This window comes from Peromyscus leucopus, chromosome 12, assembly GCF_004664715.2.
Source record: "Peromyscus leucopus breed LL Stock chromosome 12, UCI_PerLeu_2.1, whole genome shotgun sequence".
Taxonomy (NCBI): Eukaryota; Metazoa; Chordata; class Mammalia; order Rodentia; family Cricetidae; genus Peromyscus; species Peromyscus leucopus.
This window is the reverse complement of record NC_051073.1, coordinates 1230669-1246671: the sequence shown is the minus strand read 5'-3', so window position 1 is coordinate 1246671 and position 16003 is coordinate 1230669. Positions and strand designations below refer to the sequence as shown.

At 45.6% G+C, this 16003-nt stretch overlaps 1 protein-coding gene across 1 annotated transcript in view; it reads right to left on the bottom strand.

The window, feature by feature from the left end:
* The window catches only part of LOC114684187 (Down syndrome cell adhesion molecule homolog), a 394930-nt gene that overhangs the window by 257029 nt on the left and 121898 nt on the right, over positions 1 to 16003 (bottom strand). The window contains exon 3 of the mRNA XM_028858685.2: positions 15103 to 15249. Within this exon, the coding sequence (XP_028714518.2) occupies positions 15103 to 15249 (147 nt within the window). The remainder of the gene's footprint in view (positions 1 to 15102; positions 15250 to 16003) is intronic.

The window sequence follows — 16003 nt, the reverse complement described above, 5'->3', positions numbered from 1 at the left end:
TTACTCGTGGTCTCAAGGATGGAATTCTGTCATCAGACTTGGTGACAGGTGCCTCTATACAGAGTCACTCTGGTCAAAGATGACTTTTTTTTTTAACTAACCATGGCCCATCTTAGATAAGTAACCCTTTAGTGCCAGAATTTCAGTGCTCCTAACTAGCATGAAAGAAAGCCTTCATTTAATTCGTCATCAATTTTTAAAAATTAACATTAATAAGCTTCTCAGTCCCAGACTGGTGGTGTGCCAACTGCTTGCGTTAACCAAAGACCCTGGAAGTTCAAAAGTGGTGATGACTTACTTGTCACTCAGATGTTTCCTCAGCACATCATCTAGATTTCAGAAGCATTAAAGGATCACAAGAGGTAGAATAAAGTGCAATCTACCCACCCTCCCCCAAGGGCCAGCAAGTGCTCCCCATTGCCTCTCGTGGAGTTAGATACAAGCAAATCTCTGGAGCCAGGGGTATGGCTCCATTCCCAAGGTGCTCACTTTGGAAGCAGAAATGTCATGTCTGGTGCCATGAATTTTCAGCTCAGAACTGGAGAGGCAGAGACAAGTGGATCCTTGGAGCTCAATGTCAACCAGCCTTGACCACTTAGTGAGCTCAAGATCAGAGAGACCTCTTCTAAAAAGGAGAGAAGATACACAGTGCTCTGAGGGACAACACCTGAGACCATCTTCTAGCCTACCCATGCATGTGTACATGTGCATACACACCCACACATATATGAACACACACATACACACACACACACACACACACACACACACACCCTACATCCTTTGTTAACTACTTCCTGTCTCCACTGCTGCTTCCTGGACAGCCCTTCCACATCATTTCATGGTAAGGTTTGGAAGTATGGGTTGGTGGGTATTTATCTGTTCAGTGTTCAGCCACTATTGGTACACCCTCAGGGTAGAACACTCATCACTGACTACACACACTAACATGTTTGCACACACTCCTGTATCTCATCCACACCTGTCAGCAAAGCCAGGCCAGCAGGCTAGAGTCCACAAGAGAGAAAAATCAATACCTCTTTGAATTAATCATGCAGCCCATCAGACAGGATTATGGACACAGGAGGTAGAACAGGCATGCAGGACCCTGTGCTTCTCTTTCCTCCAGTTTTTCTTCGTTTCCCTGGACCTCTCCCTGAACACTTGTCATTGATTTCCAATACCTGCCTCTCACTCCCAGGTTCTGTCCCACATAATTCTGCCCAGAAAGGATCTGAGAGATAAAAAGGAAGACTCAAATGTAAATCACAGGGAAAGGTGCTTTAAATTACTGTTTCCCTTAATGTTTAAATGCTGGTTACATGTGACGGCTAGAAATGAACTAAGTCTCCTGCTGTTCAGTCCTATCATGGTAAGGTGGTGTACATGAACAGTGTGTGTGTGTGTGTGTGTGTGTGTGTGTGTGTGTGTGTGTGTGTGTCATATGCATGTTTACATGTGTGCATCTCTATGTGTGCATGTCTGTGCACTGCATTTATGTGTATATGCTTACATGTGTTTCTGTGTTCATATATATGTTCAAGTGTTTGCATATATGTTCTGTATGTGTGTGATGCATGCATGTGTGGGAGTGTGGATGTGTGTATGTCTCTGTGTTTATATGTGTATATGTTCATGTGTGCATGTTTGTGCATTTCATTTATGTGTATATGCTTATGTGTATTTATGTGTGTTTGCATATATATTCATTTGTGTTTATATGTTCATTTTGAGTGTGTGTGTGGTATATACATGTGAGTATGTATCTGTTTATGGCACATGCATGTGTGTATATGTAGTATATGCATGTGTGTGTGCTGTACACATATGTATGTGGTGTATGAATGTGTGTGTGTGTGTGTGTGTGTGTGTGTGTGTGTGTGTGTGTGTTATAATCACAGTCATGGATATACTCATTCACAAGGTTCCTAAGAGTATACATGGAAGCCAGAGGCCAGTATGTCAGGTGCCTTCCTCAATCACTTCCCCCTTAAATTCTGAGAGTCTCTCATAGAACCTGGTGATCGCTGTTTTGGCTTCATTGGAGGGCCAGAAAGCATTGGGGGTGAATCTGTCACCCTAATGTCCTGGTGCGAGGGTAAAGGCACATCCATATGCCCAGCTTTTATGCGGGTATTAGAGATCAGAATCTGGGTGCTTGTGCTTCTGCACCAAGCACTTTTCCCATGGAGCCTTCTCTCCAGGATTACACAAAAATGTCTGCTAAACCACACCACAGATTCCAGGTCCATCTCCAGAATGTCTGTCCTTCCCGTTATCCAGGTGGTTAGAACATGAGGCCTAGGCTTCACCTCCTCAACCTCAGTAGCTTTCAAGATCAGCATATGCTTTATCACCCACAGCATCCTTTCCCACCCCGCTCTGTTTAACGGCCCACAAGGGCACCTAGAGAATCCGCATCAGCAGGGCTGAAGGGAGGCAGCTTTGCTCAGATCTAAGATTCCAGAGATGAGCAAAGAGGCACACGATCTCGGAGCGAACGGGAGATGTGGTAAATGTGAGTTTTAAACTCATGAAATCGGCTTCCCAGCTCCACCATGTTCCTTGTAAAGATTACTTGTATTCTGACTATTCATAAAGGATTTGCTGGGAGTGGAGTCGTGGTTCAGTGGTTGAGAGGTCTTGGTGGCTCCTCCTCCCGAGGACCTGGGTTTGATTCCAGCACTCACACTGAGGCTCACAGCTGTCTATATAACTCCAGTTCCAGTGGGTCTGATACCCTCTTCTGGCCCCCACCTGCACTAGGCACACAGTGGTACACAGACATTCAAGCATGCAGACCAGCCAAACATACAAAATATAAAATAAGGATTTTGTCATTTTAAAGACACTCGTAAAAATCATTTTGGTAATTTTGATAAAGACATAATAGAGGCTCACATGTCTGTGTTTCATGTCCAGAGGTCATAACCAGGAAACAGAGAGCAAGGGCTGTAGAAACAAACCTGATTCTTACATCCAGATCTGCAAGTAGCACATGTAAGAAGCCCGTGGAAGCTGCTCAGACATCTCAAAGAAGCCAAAGGATGTGCACAGCTTCCACCTAAAACTGACCCCAGAGTTCATGGAAGCCGCTGCAGGAGAGTCATGGGCAGAGTGAGGCGTGGCCAACAATGGGATGGGGGGGACTGCACTGACTGACTTATTTCTCCTGACTTATTGGCAAGTGTAATGTTACAACACATCCAGGAAATCTTTGTAGATTGATGTAAAAATGATCTGCAAGGTTAAGACACACTTCCTTCATCACTCTGTGTTTCCTAGAAAGAACATGAAAATGGACATCTCGCAAACATCCAACCCTGGGAAAATACTGTTTCAAGAGCCTGCTCACTTGGAAACCGTCACTGCAGACACATATGCGCACCATGCCCACGTGCCCTTTGGCACTCCACCAAGGTATCTGGCCTGGCTGTGTTCCCTTCTGGAAAATGGCCCTCCTCAATTTCAGGTTCAGTTGGCTTTTTCAATGATAGGGTTTCAGTCCAAAGGGATAACAGTGCTGAGAACTAAAAATGTCACCATCTAATTAAGGAAGGGGGTGCACATTATGCCTTTCTCTCCTAATACAATCTTTGGTCTGAAAATGACTCCATGAAGGCTTTATAAAGCCCTTTCTTTTCCTGGTGTAAGAACAATGGTAGCAAGAGACACCGTGGGCACAGAAGGACAAAGGGATGCCACAGAAAATGAGCAAAAAGCAAGAGTAAGTTATGAGAAGAGCTGGAAAGTTCGCAGCTGTTTAGTCAGAAGTGAAGGATGTATTTGCCCCCTGCATGCAAGGCTTCCCTGAGCATGAATCTCTGTTCAGTCTGGGAGTGGAGGGGAGTATTGTGAGGGCTGGCCTGGTGGAAGGGAAGTATAGAAAGCCGAAAAGTCATGACATTCAGGTGCTGACTGGTGTTGTGGCAAGCCACCATTCCACTGAACTCTTCATTTGCCCATGTGTCTGTCATACAAACTCAGAAAACATTCAGCTAAGAAAACTTCCATCTATCACAGAACATTCATATGTGTGTGCCTCCAGACTCCTAAGTTGAACATAAACAGAGGTAGAACCTGTGGAAAGGATGAGATCATGAGAACTTTATCAGAGTCCTCAGGAAAAGACCCCAGAGGGGTGTTCTACCCTTCATATCATGCAAGAACACAAGAATATGATTGTGAACAACAAGATTCTCTAGGAGTGTAAGAAATAAATTCCTATTTTTTCTATCAACCAGTCTAGAGTAATATGTTATAGCATCTAAAATGGACAAAGACCATGAGTACCCTACACATGTATATACATGTTTTCATGCACGTGTGGATGTATACATGCACACATGTACACACACACACACACACACACACACACACACACACACACTTTATCCACAGAAACATTAGAAAACCATCTAAATACATATGCACAACATTTTTATTGGCATCAAAGTGTAATTTATATATTTGATATTGAAGTAAGCTCTGAGTTACAATCTATTTCCAAAGTGATTCAATAAGGTACATGTGACTTTCACGGAACTATTAAAGAAACAGCTTTTAAGCCATCAGTCTCTGGGCTCGCCAGCATTAAATAAATTGTGCCTGGCATATCTCCATCTCATCCATGCCCTTGGTAAACAGATCGTGTCATTTTTTTAAGTGGCCATGGTTACAGTGGTGTCTTACCCATCCCACATGCTTAAATCACAGTCATGACACCATTTTAAGTGGAGTGCAGTGACAAGAAAGAGAAACAGCCACAAGACGGCCCTGGCCATGCTCCTGCTCTGCACTCACAGCCCAGGTGGTTTGGACTCTCTGGATCCTTTCTGCATCTCCACACAACTTCCCAGCACAAACCTGGCCTGCAATGTGATGGGAAGATGTTCTTGGGCCATCTTCATTCTCACTTTGGCTCATAGGCATCCCACTGGCCAAACAACTGTCCCCTCTCCTTCTCTCACCATGTGACCCTCTCCTGTCTTCTTTGCCCAGGTCATCAAGTTGGTCTGATGTTGTTCTTTCACTGACATCCTACGATTTTAACACCCATGATCGTTAGTGAGTGTAAAACACCCATGGCTGTGTGATGTCATGTGGATCCACATGCAAAAGTCATGCATGCAGAGGCATCTGTCTCTTAGATGGAGGGACAGGTGCAGCCTTTGCGCTTACGGTTTCACAGCCTCCACTGTTTCCAGCACAAGTTCTGTACAAGATGGAGCCCTTCAACATTCTGTTGCCAGTGTGGGAATAGCTCATGAGATCTGGCCCCTCTCTGAGGGTCTATTGGCAGTTAATGATGGTAGGGGAAGGGAAATAACTTTATGATCATGGAAGTAACCATAATTAAATTAAGTCGTATACACACACACACACACACACACACACACACACGCACAAAGGAGGGGATGTTATTGGCAAGAAGGGTCTCAGCATGAGGGGAAAGGGAGTAGAGGGGACAAATGCTTGGTAAAAATAATCAAAATACCTTAAATACGTGTCTAAAGTTATCAAATACTAAATAAAAATGTTAAAACAACCCAAGAGATGATGATGGATATGCAAATTTCTCTGTATAATCTAAATATATTATACTTTATGAATCTATATAATTACATATCAACAAAATGATAAATAATAAAAAGATTTTATCTTTGTCTTGGGAAATTTTGTGTATTTGCTTTTTCTTTAGATAATATACTTTTAAGATATTAATCACATTACCCTGAAAACATAAATACCCTAAATACATCATATATCCAGAGTTAAATCCAACTAGGTTCATGTACTTATAAATATCTTGCCTTGCTTTAATAAATCTCTACCTTAAGACTTGTTACTGTTACAAGTAGCAGGTCACTCTGTTGGTGATGCTATCTGTGTCATGGGTGAGTCACTGGAGCTCTCTGGGCCCCAGCTTCCTCATCTGTGAAGTGGGATGGAGAGAGTGACTACCTGGCGGGTTTGTAATGCAGCTGTCAATAAAGCGTGGCACGTGCATGTGAGGCCATGGGGAGCTACTTAGTAATCTGCACCCCTATGTGTTCCTGTGCCTGTACTCTGAATCACCCAAGACAGTTAAAGCAAAATACCGGTTTTCTTTCATGCCAGTTTATTTATCAAGTCAGTCAAAAGGTGTTGGTTATAATAAGAGCCTGTACACTGCCAGTTCACAACACCCTGGTACTTCAGTGTTACCAAGACAGGGTTCCAGGTCATTCTCCCACATCTTCTGCACCCTTCACGTTTTGACAACTCTTCTTGAATTAAGTCTGCTTTTCCATTTTAACAAGTACCTCACTGGCAACTGTTGATGCGTTTCATAAATACATTGGGGAGAGTATAGTACAATGTGTTTATGTCAAGCCCCACTCCTAACACCTTACCTATAAGCAGTGTTGTTTTTTATAAAGCACATAGTGATGTGGGGCTGGGATATAGCTTAGTTGGTAGGGTACTTGCCTAACATAGACAAAGTTGTGGGTGTGAGCCCCAGCATCTCATAAACAAGGCATAGGAATGTACTCCTATAATCCCAGAATTTGGAAAGTAGGGGCAGGAGGATCAGAAGTTAAAGACCATCCTTGGTTACATATGGGGTTTGGGAAAAGCCTAGGCTATATGAGCCCTTGTCTCAAAAAATAATCCATTATGTTACTGTTCCTACTGTTTGTATTTTAATGAGGAAAGCACCTATAAAAATATCATGTGACTAACCTCTGATCACATGGCTTGGTCTATGATGGATCTGCAATGTAGACTTTGATGTTGGCTTTAGGCTCCACATTGGTAACTCACAGAGGAAGTGACAGCCTGAGACCTAGAAACACCTAATTGTATAACCTACAAAGCACCTTTCTTAGCTTGCACTGCATAAGCATTTACTTTCTTTATGAACATACTGCATCCCATCACACAAAGGGATGGAGCCGGGTTTCTTTGGGTTCAAATCCTACCCTTCTCACAAACTATTGAGAGTGAACAGAATGCAGAGAGCAGAAGCATCTGCAGAAAGAGTGTAGGACCTGAAGAGAGTGCTCCAAACAGTATGGAACAGAGCACGAGGTTCATTGCCTATCTGCTGCCCTTGTCCCTCAGCTCTCTGCTGGGAGTCTTTCCCTTTACTCTAAGCCAAGCAGCCCACAAGGTCATTTTCTGTTTTCTGTGAAGCTGGATACTGGATGACGGGGCTTGTTTTTGTTTTGTGTAAGTCTTCAGACCTCTAATGACTTCAGATATTTATTGTTCATCCTCCCTGGCAAATGCCCCCTTGCCATGGGATTTGAGAAAACTGAGGTTGAAATGCCCAGTAACCCAGTAGAATTCATCTGAAACGTGGACTGTGTGTCCTGTGGACGCTGTATGAATTATGCAAGCGACAATGCCTTCATTTCACATTCCCCTTCCAGTGTGCCTAATAAATTAATCTCAGTCAAAAACTGTATTTGTAAATCTTGAATCCCATTTTTGGGGGTGTTTTTTTGTTTGTTTGTTTTTGTTTTTTGACTACAATAGACAGCCTAACCTAGTCTTCTTCATGACTCCTGATTTTAGTGTGCAGATAAAGACTACCAAGGGACACGGCAGTCATTCCTGCCCAAGACTGTGTTTGAACCATCCTGAAATGAAAAATCATAGGTAAACATGAGGCCAGAGAAAGTGCTTGTATTCAAAGGAGGTCTGTTGGACCAAGATGGACACCTGTTCCTTACATGAAGATCCACACATCTTAGGGAGGGAGACAAAGTAGGTTGGGGAGAAGATTCCCCCATGGACAGAGTGAAGCCAGTCACATGTCCACTGAGAAGGAGCAAGACAGGTACTTGTAGGGTAGCTTTGGGGACACGCAAGTCATTTGGAGTAAGAGCTCTCTTGAGGCTGGGGATATTCGGACTCCCATCATATTCAATCACTTTCTTAGCAATTTTGATGGTTATAATAAAAATGGAATTGTGGGGGGTGTGAAACAATTGAGCCACCAACACAAAGGAGTTGTGTAGTACAGCCCGGTGGCTCTGAGATCATTGCTGTTACAGAGGCCAGCATGCATGGTGGACCTTTTGCTATTCTCTGGGACAGGGACTTCGAAGGGTCCTCCTGGTGAGAGGGGTCACTTGCCTCCACTGTATAAATAAATGCAGTTTGTATTGAACGCTGCCATCCTGGAGTGTCCGGGATGAGGCACCTGCACAACCTGCCCCTGGAACCCTGGCCCCACCGTGCCTGTGGCTTTGCCACAGCCTTCTGCTGGTAGAACTCAGTTTGTCCGGGTCACTTCGTGGGGAGGGGACTGAACCCCAACCCGGTGTCCTCTCAGCTCTGGCCCTTGTGCTGTTTCTCTCTGCTGACTTCCCTGAGTTCCTCCTGGTAACAGTCTCGGCATGGGTATGGCTAACTGCAAGAGAAGTCCTCTGGGTGCTAGCAAGTGACCAAAGCTGGCATGATCTTAGGAATTCTTGACACAGACACAGAGTATCCTGGGAGATTATGTCTAAGAAGGGAAGTGATTCAGATTGCAGAGACTAAGAGAGATAGGCAACATGGAGTTTCAGTCTCCTGTCCTTTATGGACCTGTGAAGCCATGAGTACCCACTTGAGGACACTGAAGCTAAAACCAGAGAGAGACACCTGTCCCTATGACCCCAGCCAGTGCTCTCAGAGGCAACTGAAAGCCATTTTCTCTTGGAAACACTGCACAGTAATTCAGGAGGGGGGGGAGCCTGCTGCAAAGAGCCCATGCTGAGTTTTACTTACCACATAAGCACATGCTTATGCACTTATACATACATAGCATATAGACACACACAGCATATATATCACTCCCCACATACACCATACACATGCCAAATACACCATAAAAATTTATACACAGATGGACACCTCCAATGCCACTCCTGGGACAACCCTCAGCTTAGGCTAAATTTGCTATTTCACTGTTCTTTTCTCTTTTGCAAAAACATTAGCATGGTTGTATCTTGTGTCCCTGCTTCCTTGGTTTGGGACTCTGATCTGCAATGCACAGCTTCCAGTACCGAGGGTAGAGTTCTTTGTCTTGGAAGGTGGTCGATGGGCCTCCTGGGTTGTTTAAGGACATTGAACCCAACTGTGGACGACACATGACCCCATCTCAGGGTCCTCAGGAAACCCATAAGAATCACAAGTGGCCTGGTTCCAACCACACTTGGGGGGGATAGAACATAGACCACCAATTCAGCGAGCAATAGACTTAGCTGACTATAGCTAACAGCTTTCACACGGCAGTACTCCCTCCCTTCTCACAGGTTTTCTCAGGGAGCAGCTCCAGCAGGCCACACACACCACATCCCCCAAACCTTCAGACTCCAGCCCCTGCACCGAAGCCACTTCCTGTGTTGTTCATCAGGTTCCTGTTTGCTAAAAGTCAATGCAAGTGAAATCAATAACATACATCAATAAAACCTGGACGTAGGAACATTCCACTCATTTCATTGGTTCCTACAAATTCTTCCCTAATGTTTCTTTCACTCAATGACTCCCTGGCACATTTGAAGTCAGACACGAGGTTTGCTGCTGACAGTTTCGTCCTTTCCATCCCATCAATGATAACCTCATTGCCCCTTTGACTCCAGAACGTTATGGTTGTCAACAAGATGACAACCTAAACATCAAAGCGGTAGATCGCCTTGGAAACGCTCAGCACTGGCTGTAAAACCAAACGCTCAACACTAAGAAGGGAGCTGTTGTTTCCAGATTTAGATGTAGTCACAGAGCATGCATACACACCTAGACCTCCACCGTGGTACAGCTCTTCACCCCAGCATCTCACCCTCAGTGAGAATGGATTGTATCTAAGCTACTCTCAGCACAGCTTGGTAAGATGTGCCAAAGGGAAGCTTTTCCTAATTTGCTTGACTCTAGTTATCTAATTATTTCCACCACCTTCCTAAAATGCAAAGGCTTTCTTAAATAATACCCCTTTTCTGAAATTCTCCCTGCTTCCCCAGGCAGCATCATCTGTGACCTGAAGCCTTCTGCCTATTCTCCCTCGCAATGCTGCTCTCGCTAAGCTCTTTAGGACAGAAACCATCTCGACAGGCGTTGCTCCTCAGAGTCACCTCCTGGGTTATCTATGACATACAGACACGGTTTTATCCCAATTCATACACAAAGGCTTCATGAAAACTGCTGGTCTGTGTCCTTTTTTATTTCACAGGGACAGAAAACCGTTCCCTTTTATCCTAAATGTGGGAGAGAGACAGTCATCCTTAGACCTGTACTCACCAATCCTATCAGATAAAGCTCTTGGTTCATCTCAAAACAGGGGTCTTCATCTAGGAAACTCTACAGGGGGAGGCAGCTGCTGCAGACACAGTAGTGTCTGCTTCCTCCGTTTTCCAAATCTGGTCCCCTTTGGCTGCATCTTTAATGTTAGTGTGCCTGAGCCCCTGGGGAGACTCTCACAACTTTATCAGCAGAAACAGAGATGGAGTGCCAGGCCCTCACATCATCGCCTTCCTGCATGGGAGGAAATTCTCAATGGGCACCACGGGCAAAACCCACAAAGAAAGACAGGGCCATTGTTCTCTACAATTGTGTCTTAGGGTTCTTGGCAGCAGCGAGGACTCCATGCACTTTGATAGCCAAACCACTGTATTTTTATGGGATGACATTAATATTCAAAGGGCTTTGGCTGCTCTGCAGGACAAAAGGCGTGACAAAAAGGGCACTAAACCAGGCAGGCAGCCCCCACGACTCACTGTTCTTGTTTGAGTAATGTAAGGAGATAGTGGGTCAGAGTTCACCACATTTACAAGGATGTCAGGTTTGTGGTGTGAACCTGTCCTGTGCACACAGAGCTCTATCCTGCTATCCACTATACCAGAATCTGAGAGCAAAGGTAAAGCCACATGGGATAGGAGATGCCCAGATGACAGAAATGGAGCCAGCAGACATTATGATCTTTGGGGTAATTAGAAGAATCCCACTCTTAGGCTACCAAGGTATTCTTCGCAAAGATAATCCAAAAGAAATTAATGCATTCAATGTCCTGGACAGTGGGAACTTCAAGAATAGGGAAGAAGCAAAATTTGTTTCAAAATGGGCCTCAGGCCACCTGCAGCCTCCACCATCCCCACTCCTACCCCGACCCCAAAGAGAAGTTGGTGCACACAGCCCAGTATGCAGCAAGTTCATGGGGACACATCAGATGCTCATAGCAGAGTCCTTCGGGCCAGTCCTGTTTCTTCTTGCTTATTTTCTCAGCCAAGATGAAGGAGAGCAGTGCGCCAAGGTACAGACACCATTCTGTCACCTCTTGTAGCAGTGCATCAAGGATTCAAATTTCCTTCCATCGAAAAGCAATTTGGAGGGGCTGGGGGGACAGAGATGCCCAGTGAGCAAAGCACTGTCAATGCAAGTGTGAGGACCTGAGTTCCAATCCCCACATGAACTGGATGCAGAACCCAGTAATCCCAACACTCCTGTGGAATGATGGGAGGCCAGCTAGCCTAGAGTAAGAGGCACAGCAGCAGTGGACAACAAGAGACCTTGTCTAATAAGATGTAAGGGGAGGACTTCCACTTGTGTGCTGTGGCACCTGCTGTGCGTGTGTGCGTGCCTGTGTGTGTGTGTGTCCCATAGATGTGCACAAACCTGCTGCTCATATACTCAAAACACTTTGGCTGCTCTGAACTCAAGTGGCCCCTGGGCCTTCAAGGCTGAGCCCCACAGAACCCTGGAGACCAGGATGCCCACCCAGCAGGCAACTTGCCAGAAGCCTCAGGAGACACTGTGCTTGGTGCTACCCTTGGGACCCCCCTGGATGTCACGGGCCTACATCTTCCTGAAACTAACCCAACTTTCTGTACCAGCTCACTGCTATGGAACTGATACCAGGTTTTCCATGAGAGAAGTCACTGCTAAATTGGGTGGTCTGCTCCAAGGAGAATGCTGTCTGGGATAGATGTCCCAACCAGATTCCCTGGAGGCCTAGGCTGCCATGGAGATACAGGAAAGGGGAAGCTGGACTAGATCTAAATGAATCTGGAAAGACTTATAGATAGAGTGCAGGAAACATGTGAGCTCACCTTCTGGGGATCATCATTTCTGGAGCACAGCTTGGATTCAGAATTTCTGCTGTGGCTGGGACCTTGGGCTGTGAAAGGCCTCCATGCCCCACCACCCCTCATCCCCAGCATGGTTCCTCCCCAGAGCTGTCTTGACTTCACATGCCCTGTGCCCTGCATCACCTCCAGAGAGAAGCAGAGGCCTTCTCCACCCTAGCCATCCCAAACCAGCTTATTTATCAAGATACTGGGTGTTGCTAACTGCTTCTACCACTTCTGGTGACCTCATGACCTTACCCCCTCAGTGGGCCTATTGTATCCATAAACACCAGTGGATCTTCTCACCGAGCTATGCTCCTACCCACCTCTACTGACAGAGCTTAGCACAGCTCTGGATCCTTGAGGTAATCAGCCTTGTGGGTCTGTTGGATTCAAGCTGAATGACTAGTCTGTCTGTCTCCAACTGGCTGACATACAAACAAATAGCTCTTTATTGATGGATTCCTTCATAAGATAATGTCCAATGCCATTGCTCCGTCTCTCCTTTCAGGTCCACACTCCTAATCTCATCACTGGACCTTGAATTACATAGGAACAGAGATGACACATGCCACGTCCAAGTACAACTTCACCCAGAGAAGATGCTGAGGACCGAACCGGATGTGTTGCTATGTGATGGAGTAGCCTTCGGTCCAGGCCACAGAGTGAGGGGGACAGTGAGCAGAGCTCCATACACTCTCCTCTTGGGACACACTCTTGTCGCCCATTTCAGTAAGAAGAGGTTTCCTTTCCTGGGATACACAATACCGAGTCACGTCAATACGGGGTCCTTTCTTCTCTCCCACAATTCTCTCTGCTTAACCATGTCAGTCTGAAGGCCCTTTCTCTTCAACACTGAACAAGTACATGATTGTCCCAGAACATCCCCATTTCCTGAGCAGACTCCTAAGGAGAGGAAGCACAGACCATCAAACCATGAATGCTGGGGTGCGGGTCTTTATTCTCATTACCTGATTCACTTCTGAAACTCGGAATTTTTCAGACCATAACAGATTACACGATTAATCAGCATTGCAGCAAGCATATCATCCACTTAGGAGTGAAGACATCGAGTTCTCTTTACGCCACTACTAAAGCCAGGCTCGGTGTGTCACAGGCCTGTAATCCCAGCTGTTCAGGCTGAGGCAGGAGGATTGAAAATTCAAGGCCAGCAAGAGACCCTTCCCCAAATGGAAAGCACAGAAGGGCAGGGTGTGGAGCTGTGTGGTTTGATACTCACTGAGCACATGTGAGGGCTGTGCTCCATCCCCAGGACAGAAAACCAACCAACAAAAAAGCAATGTAAATAAGAAAACAAAACAAAACAAAAAAACTAAACTAAACCTTTGGTCTGTCCCGTATTTCTGTTTTTCTTCCATGTGTTTTCAGGATGACATACCTTCGTTTTCATTAGGGTCTTTCAAGAGGCTATTTCATATGAAGTGACAGGTGACAGATCTCATCCAGGTAATCATGAAGTAGAAACAAAAACAACCATCTCCGAGAAGGGCTGAGCTGCAGCTAGTCTCTGAGCTGACAGGATGTCATGGCTAGTCAGGGGTGGCACTGGAGTGTGTGTGTGTGTGTGTGTGTGTGTGTGTGTGTGTGTGTGGTAAGTATGCATGTGTGTGGTGAGTGTGTTTGTGTATATGTGTGTGGTGAGTATGTCTGTGTGGTAAGTATGTTTGTGTGTGTGCAGTATGTGTGGTGAGTGTGTGTGTATGTGTGCGTGGTATGTGTGGTAAATATGCATGTATGTGTGGTAAGTGTGGTGTGTGTGTGTGTGGTATTTGGTGTGTGTGTTGTGAGTGTGCATGTGGTAAGTTTGTGTGTGTGTGGTGAGTATGCATGTGAGTATGTGTGTATGGTGACTGCACATATGTGTGTGATGAGTGCGTGTGGTGTGTGTATGTGTGTATGTGGTGACTATGCATGTGTGTGGTGAGTGTGTGTCTATGTATGTGGTGTGTGTGATGAGTATGCATGTATGTGGTGTGTGTGTGGTGTATGTGTGTGTGGTGAATATGCACGCATGTAGTGAGTGTGTGTATGTGTGTGTGGTATGTGTGTGGTGACTATGCATGTGTGGTGAGTGTGTGATGTGTGTGTGTATGTGTGTGTGTGCTTGTGTGTGTGCGGCGACCATGCATGTGTGTGTGTGTGTGGTGTGTGTGTGTGGTACGTGTGTATGCTGTGTGTATATGTATATATAAGAGCACATGTGTGCATATGTACACACTCCTGCAAGCTCCTGCCCTAGTTCATGGAGACCACCAAGAGCAAAGGAGTTGCTTTCTCATGTAACCACACACCATGCATCAGAATTATTCCCCACAGCAACTACACAACTTTAAGACACCAGAAGTCACCATGGACAGAGACGCAAGATGGGAAACCTGATTGCTGTGTCCAGCTGGGCTTTCCAGGTCAAGAACACAGGGCAAGAAGCCAACTTCAATACTGCTGGCAGTGGATACACTGTGATCTCCCACGGATCGAGCTGGCCTGGCATTTCTAGACCCAGAGGTTATTCCCATGCAAGCATCTATTTCTGCATAGGACACAGATTCTCCATAGAAACGGCAAGTCCGGTCAGTAAGACAACATTCTCTTACCACTCTTGAAAGCACCAACACAATAGAAACCTAGACTTTTGCTTCCAGCCCAGTTCCAGAATGTCAACACACCTGTATCACTGAAATGTCTCAGGGACACAGTACTCAACTTACCTGATTTTTAAAAGCAGAAATAAAACCACATTTTTCCCATAAAAGTTAGGGCTGTGTGCACAGTACACGTAAATAATGTCCCTTCATCAGTCAATGCTTCAATGAGTATGGGGAATAGACCACCAAACACCAGCAGGCATGGTGACCCACCATATGCACGCCACCAGGCTTATTTATAATATGGAGTCAACCAGGATAGACACACCCTTTGACATAATCAACCAAGGTATTCTTCCCTACCTCTGAAGCAGCTTCATGAAAGGCAGTAACGCTCAGCCTACCTGAGACAAGTGAAACCGTGTCTTTCTCCCATGAGACGACAGTGACGTACGCCTCCACCGAGGAGGGGATAATGCACTTGAACACCGCGACATTGCCTCTCATGGTTTTCTGGTCCTCCACACGGACTGTATAGGGCTCCCGTAAAACTGAAAGGCAGAAGGAGGATCCTTGTTAAGATCACAATGAGTCCATTCCAGCCTCTTAAGAAGATGCTGTTCTAATGCAGAGGGCATGGTTCACAGATAGCAGTTGAATAGAATCAGCAAATGTAGTCTTTCCTCACCTAGCTAAACATCCACCTCATTAGCCATACACTGTACCCTGCCCTGAAGAAAAGAGTCTAACCAGAGACATTTAACTGAGTCCTAAGAAGACATCAGAAGGCCTGGGGGGGACATGGGCTTCCTGAAGGAGGAGGGGAAGATTCTTGGGACTAGCTTCCTTAGTCCTCTGAAGACCAAGGTATAACAGTAGTAAGGAAATGAATACAAGACCCAAGAAACTCAGGATGGGCAAATGACTCAGTGGGTACAATGCTCGCTGTGCAAGTATTAAAGATCTGAGTTCAAATCCCCAGAACCCATGTACAGCTAGCAAAAATAGCACATCACCCACCTATAAACCCAGTGCTCCTAAGGTCAGATGGGAGGTGGAAAAAAAAAGGATCCCCAGAAGCTTACAGGCCAGTCAGCCTGATGTGTAGAGTCACAAAAGAACAAAGAAACTCATCTCAAGCAAGGTGGACAGTAAGGACTAACACTAAGGGTGCCCTCTGACCATGCCACATGCATGCCTGCACTCACACCTGTGAATGTGGAGACTCCATATTCTCTGTCACACACACACACACACACACACACACACACACACACACACACAGAGGGGGGGGAGAAGAGAAGA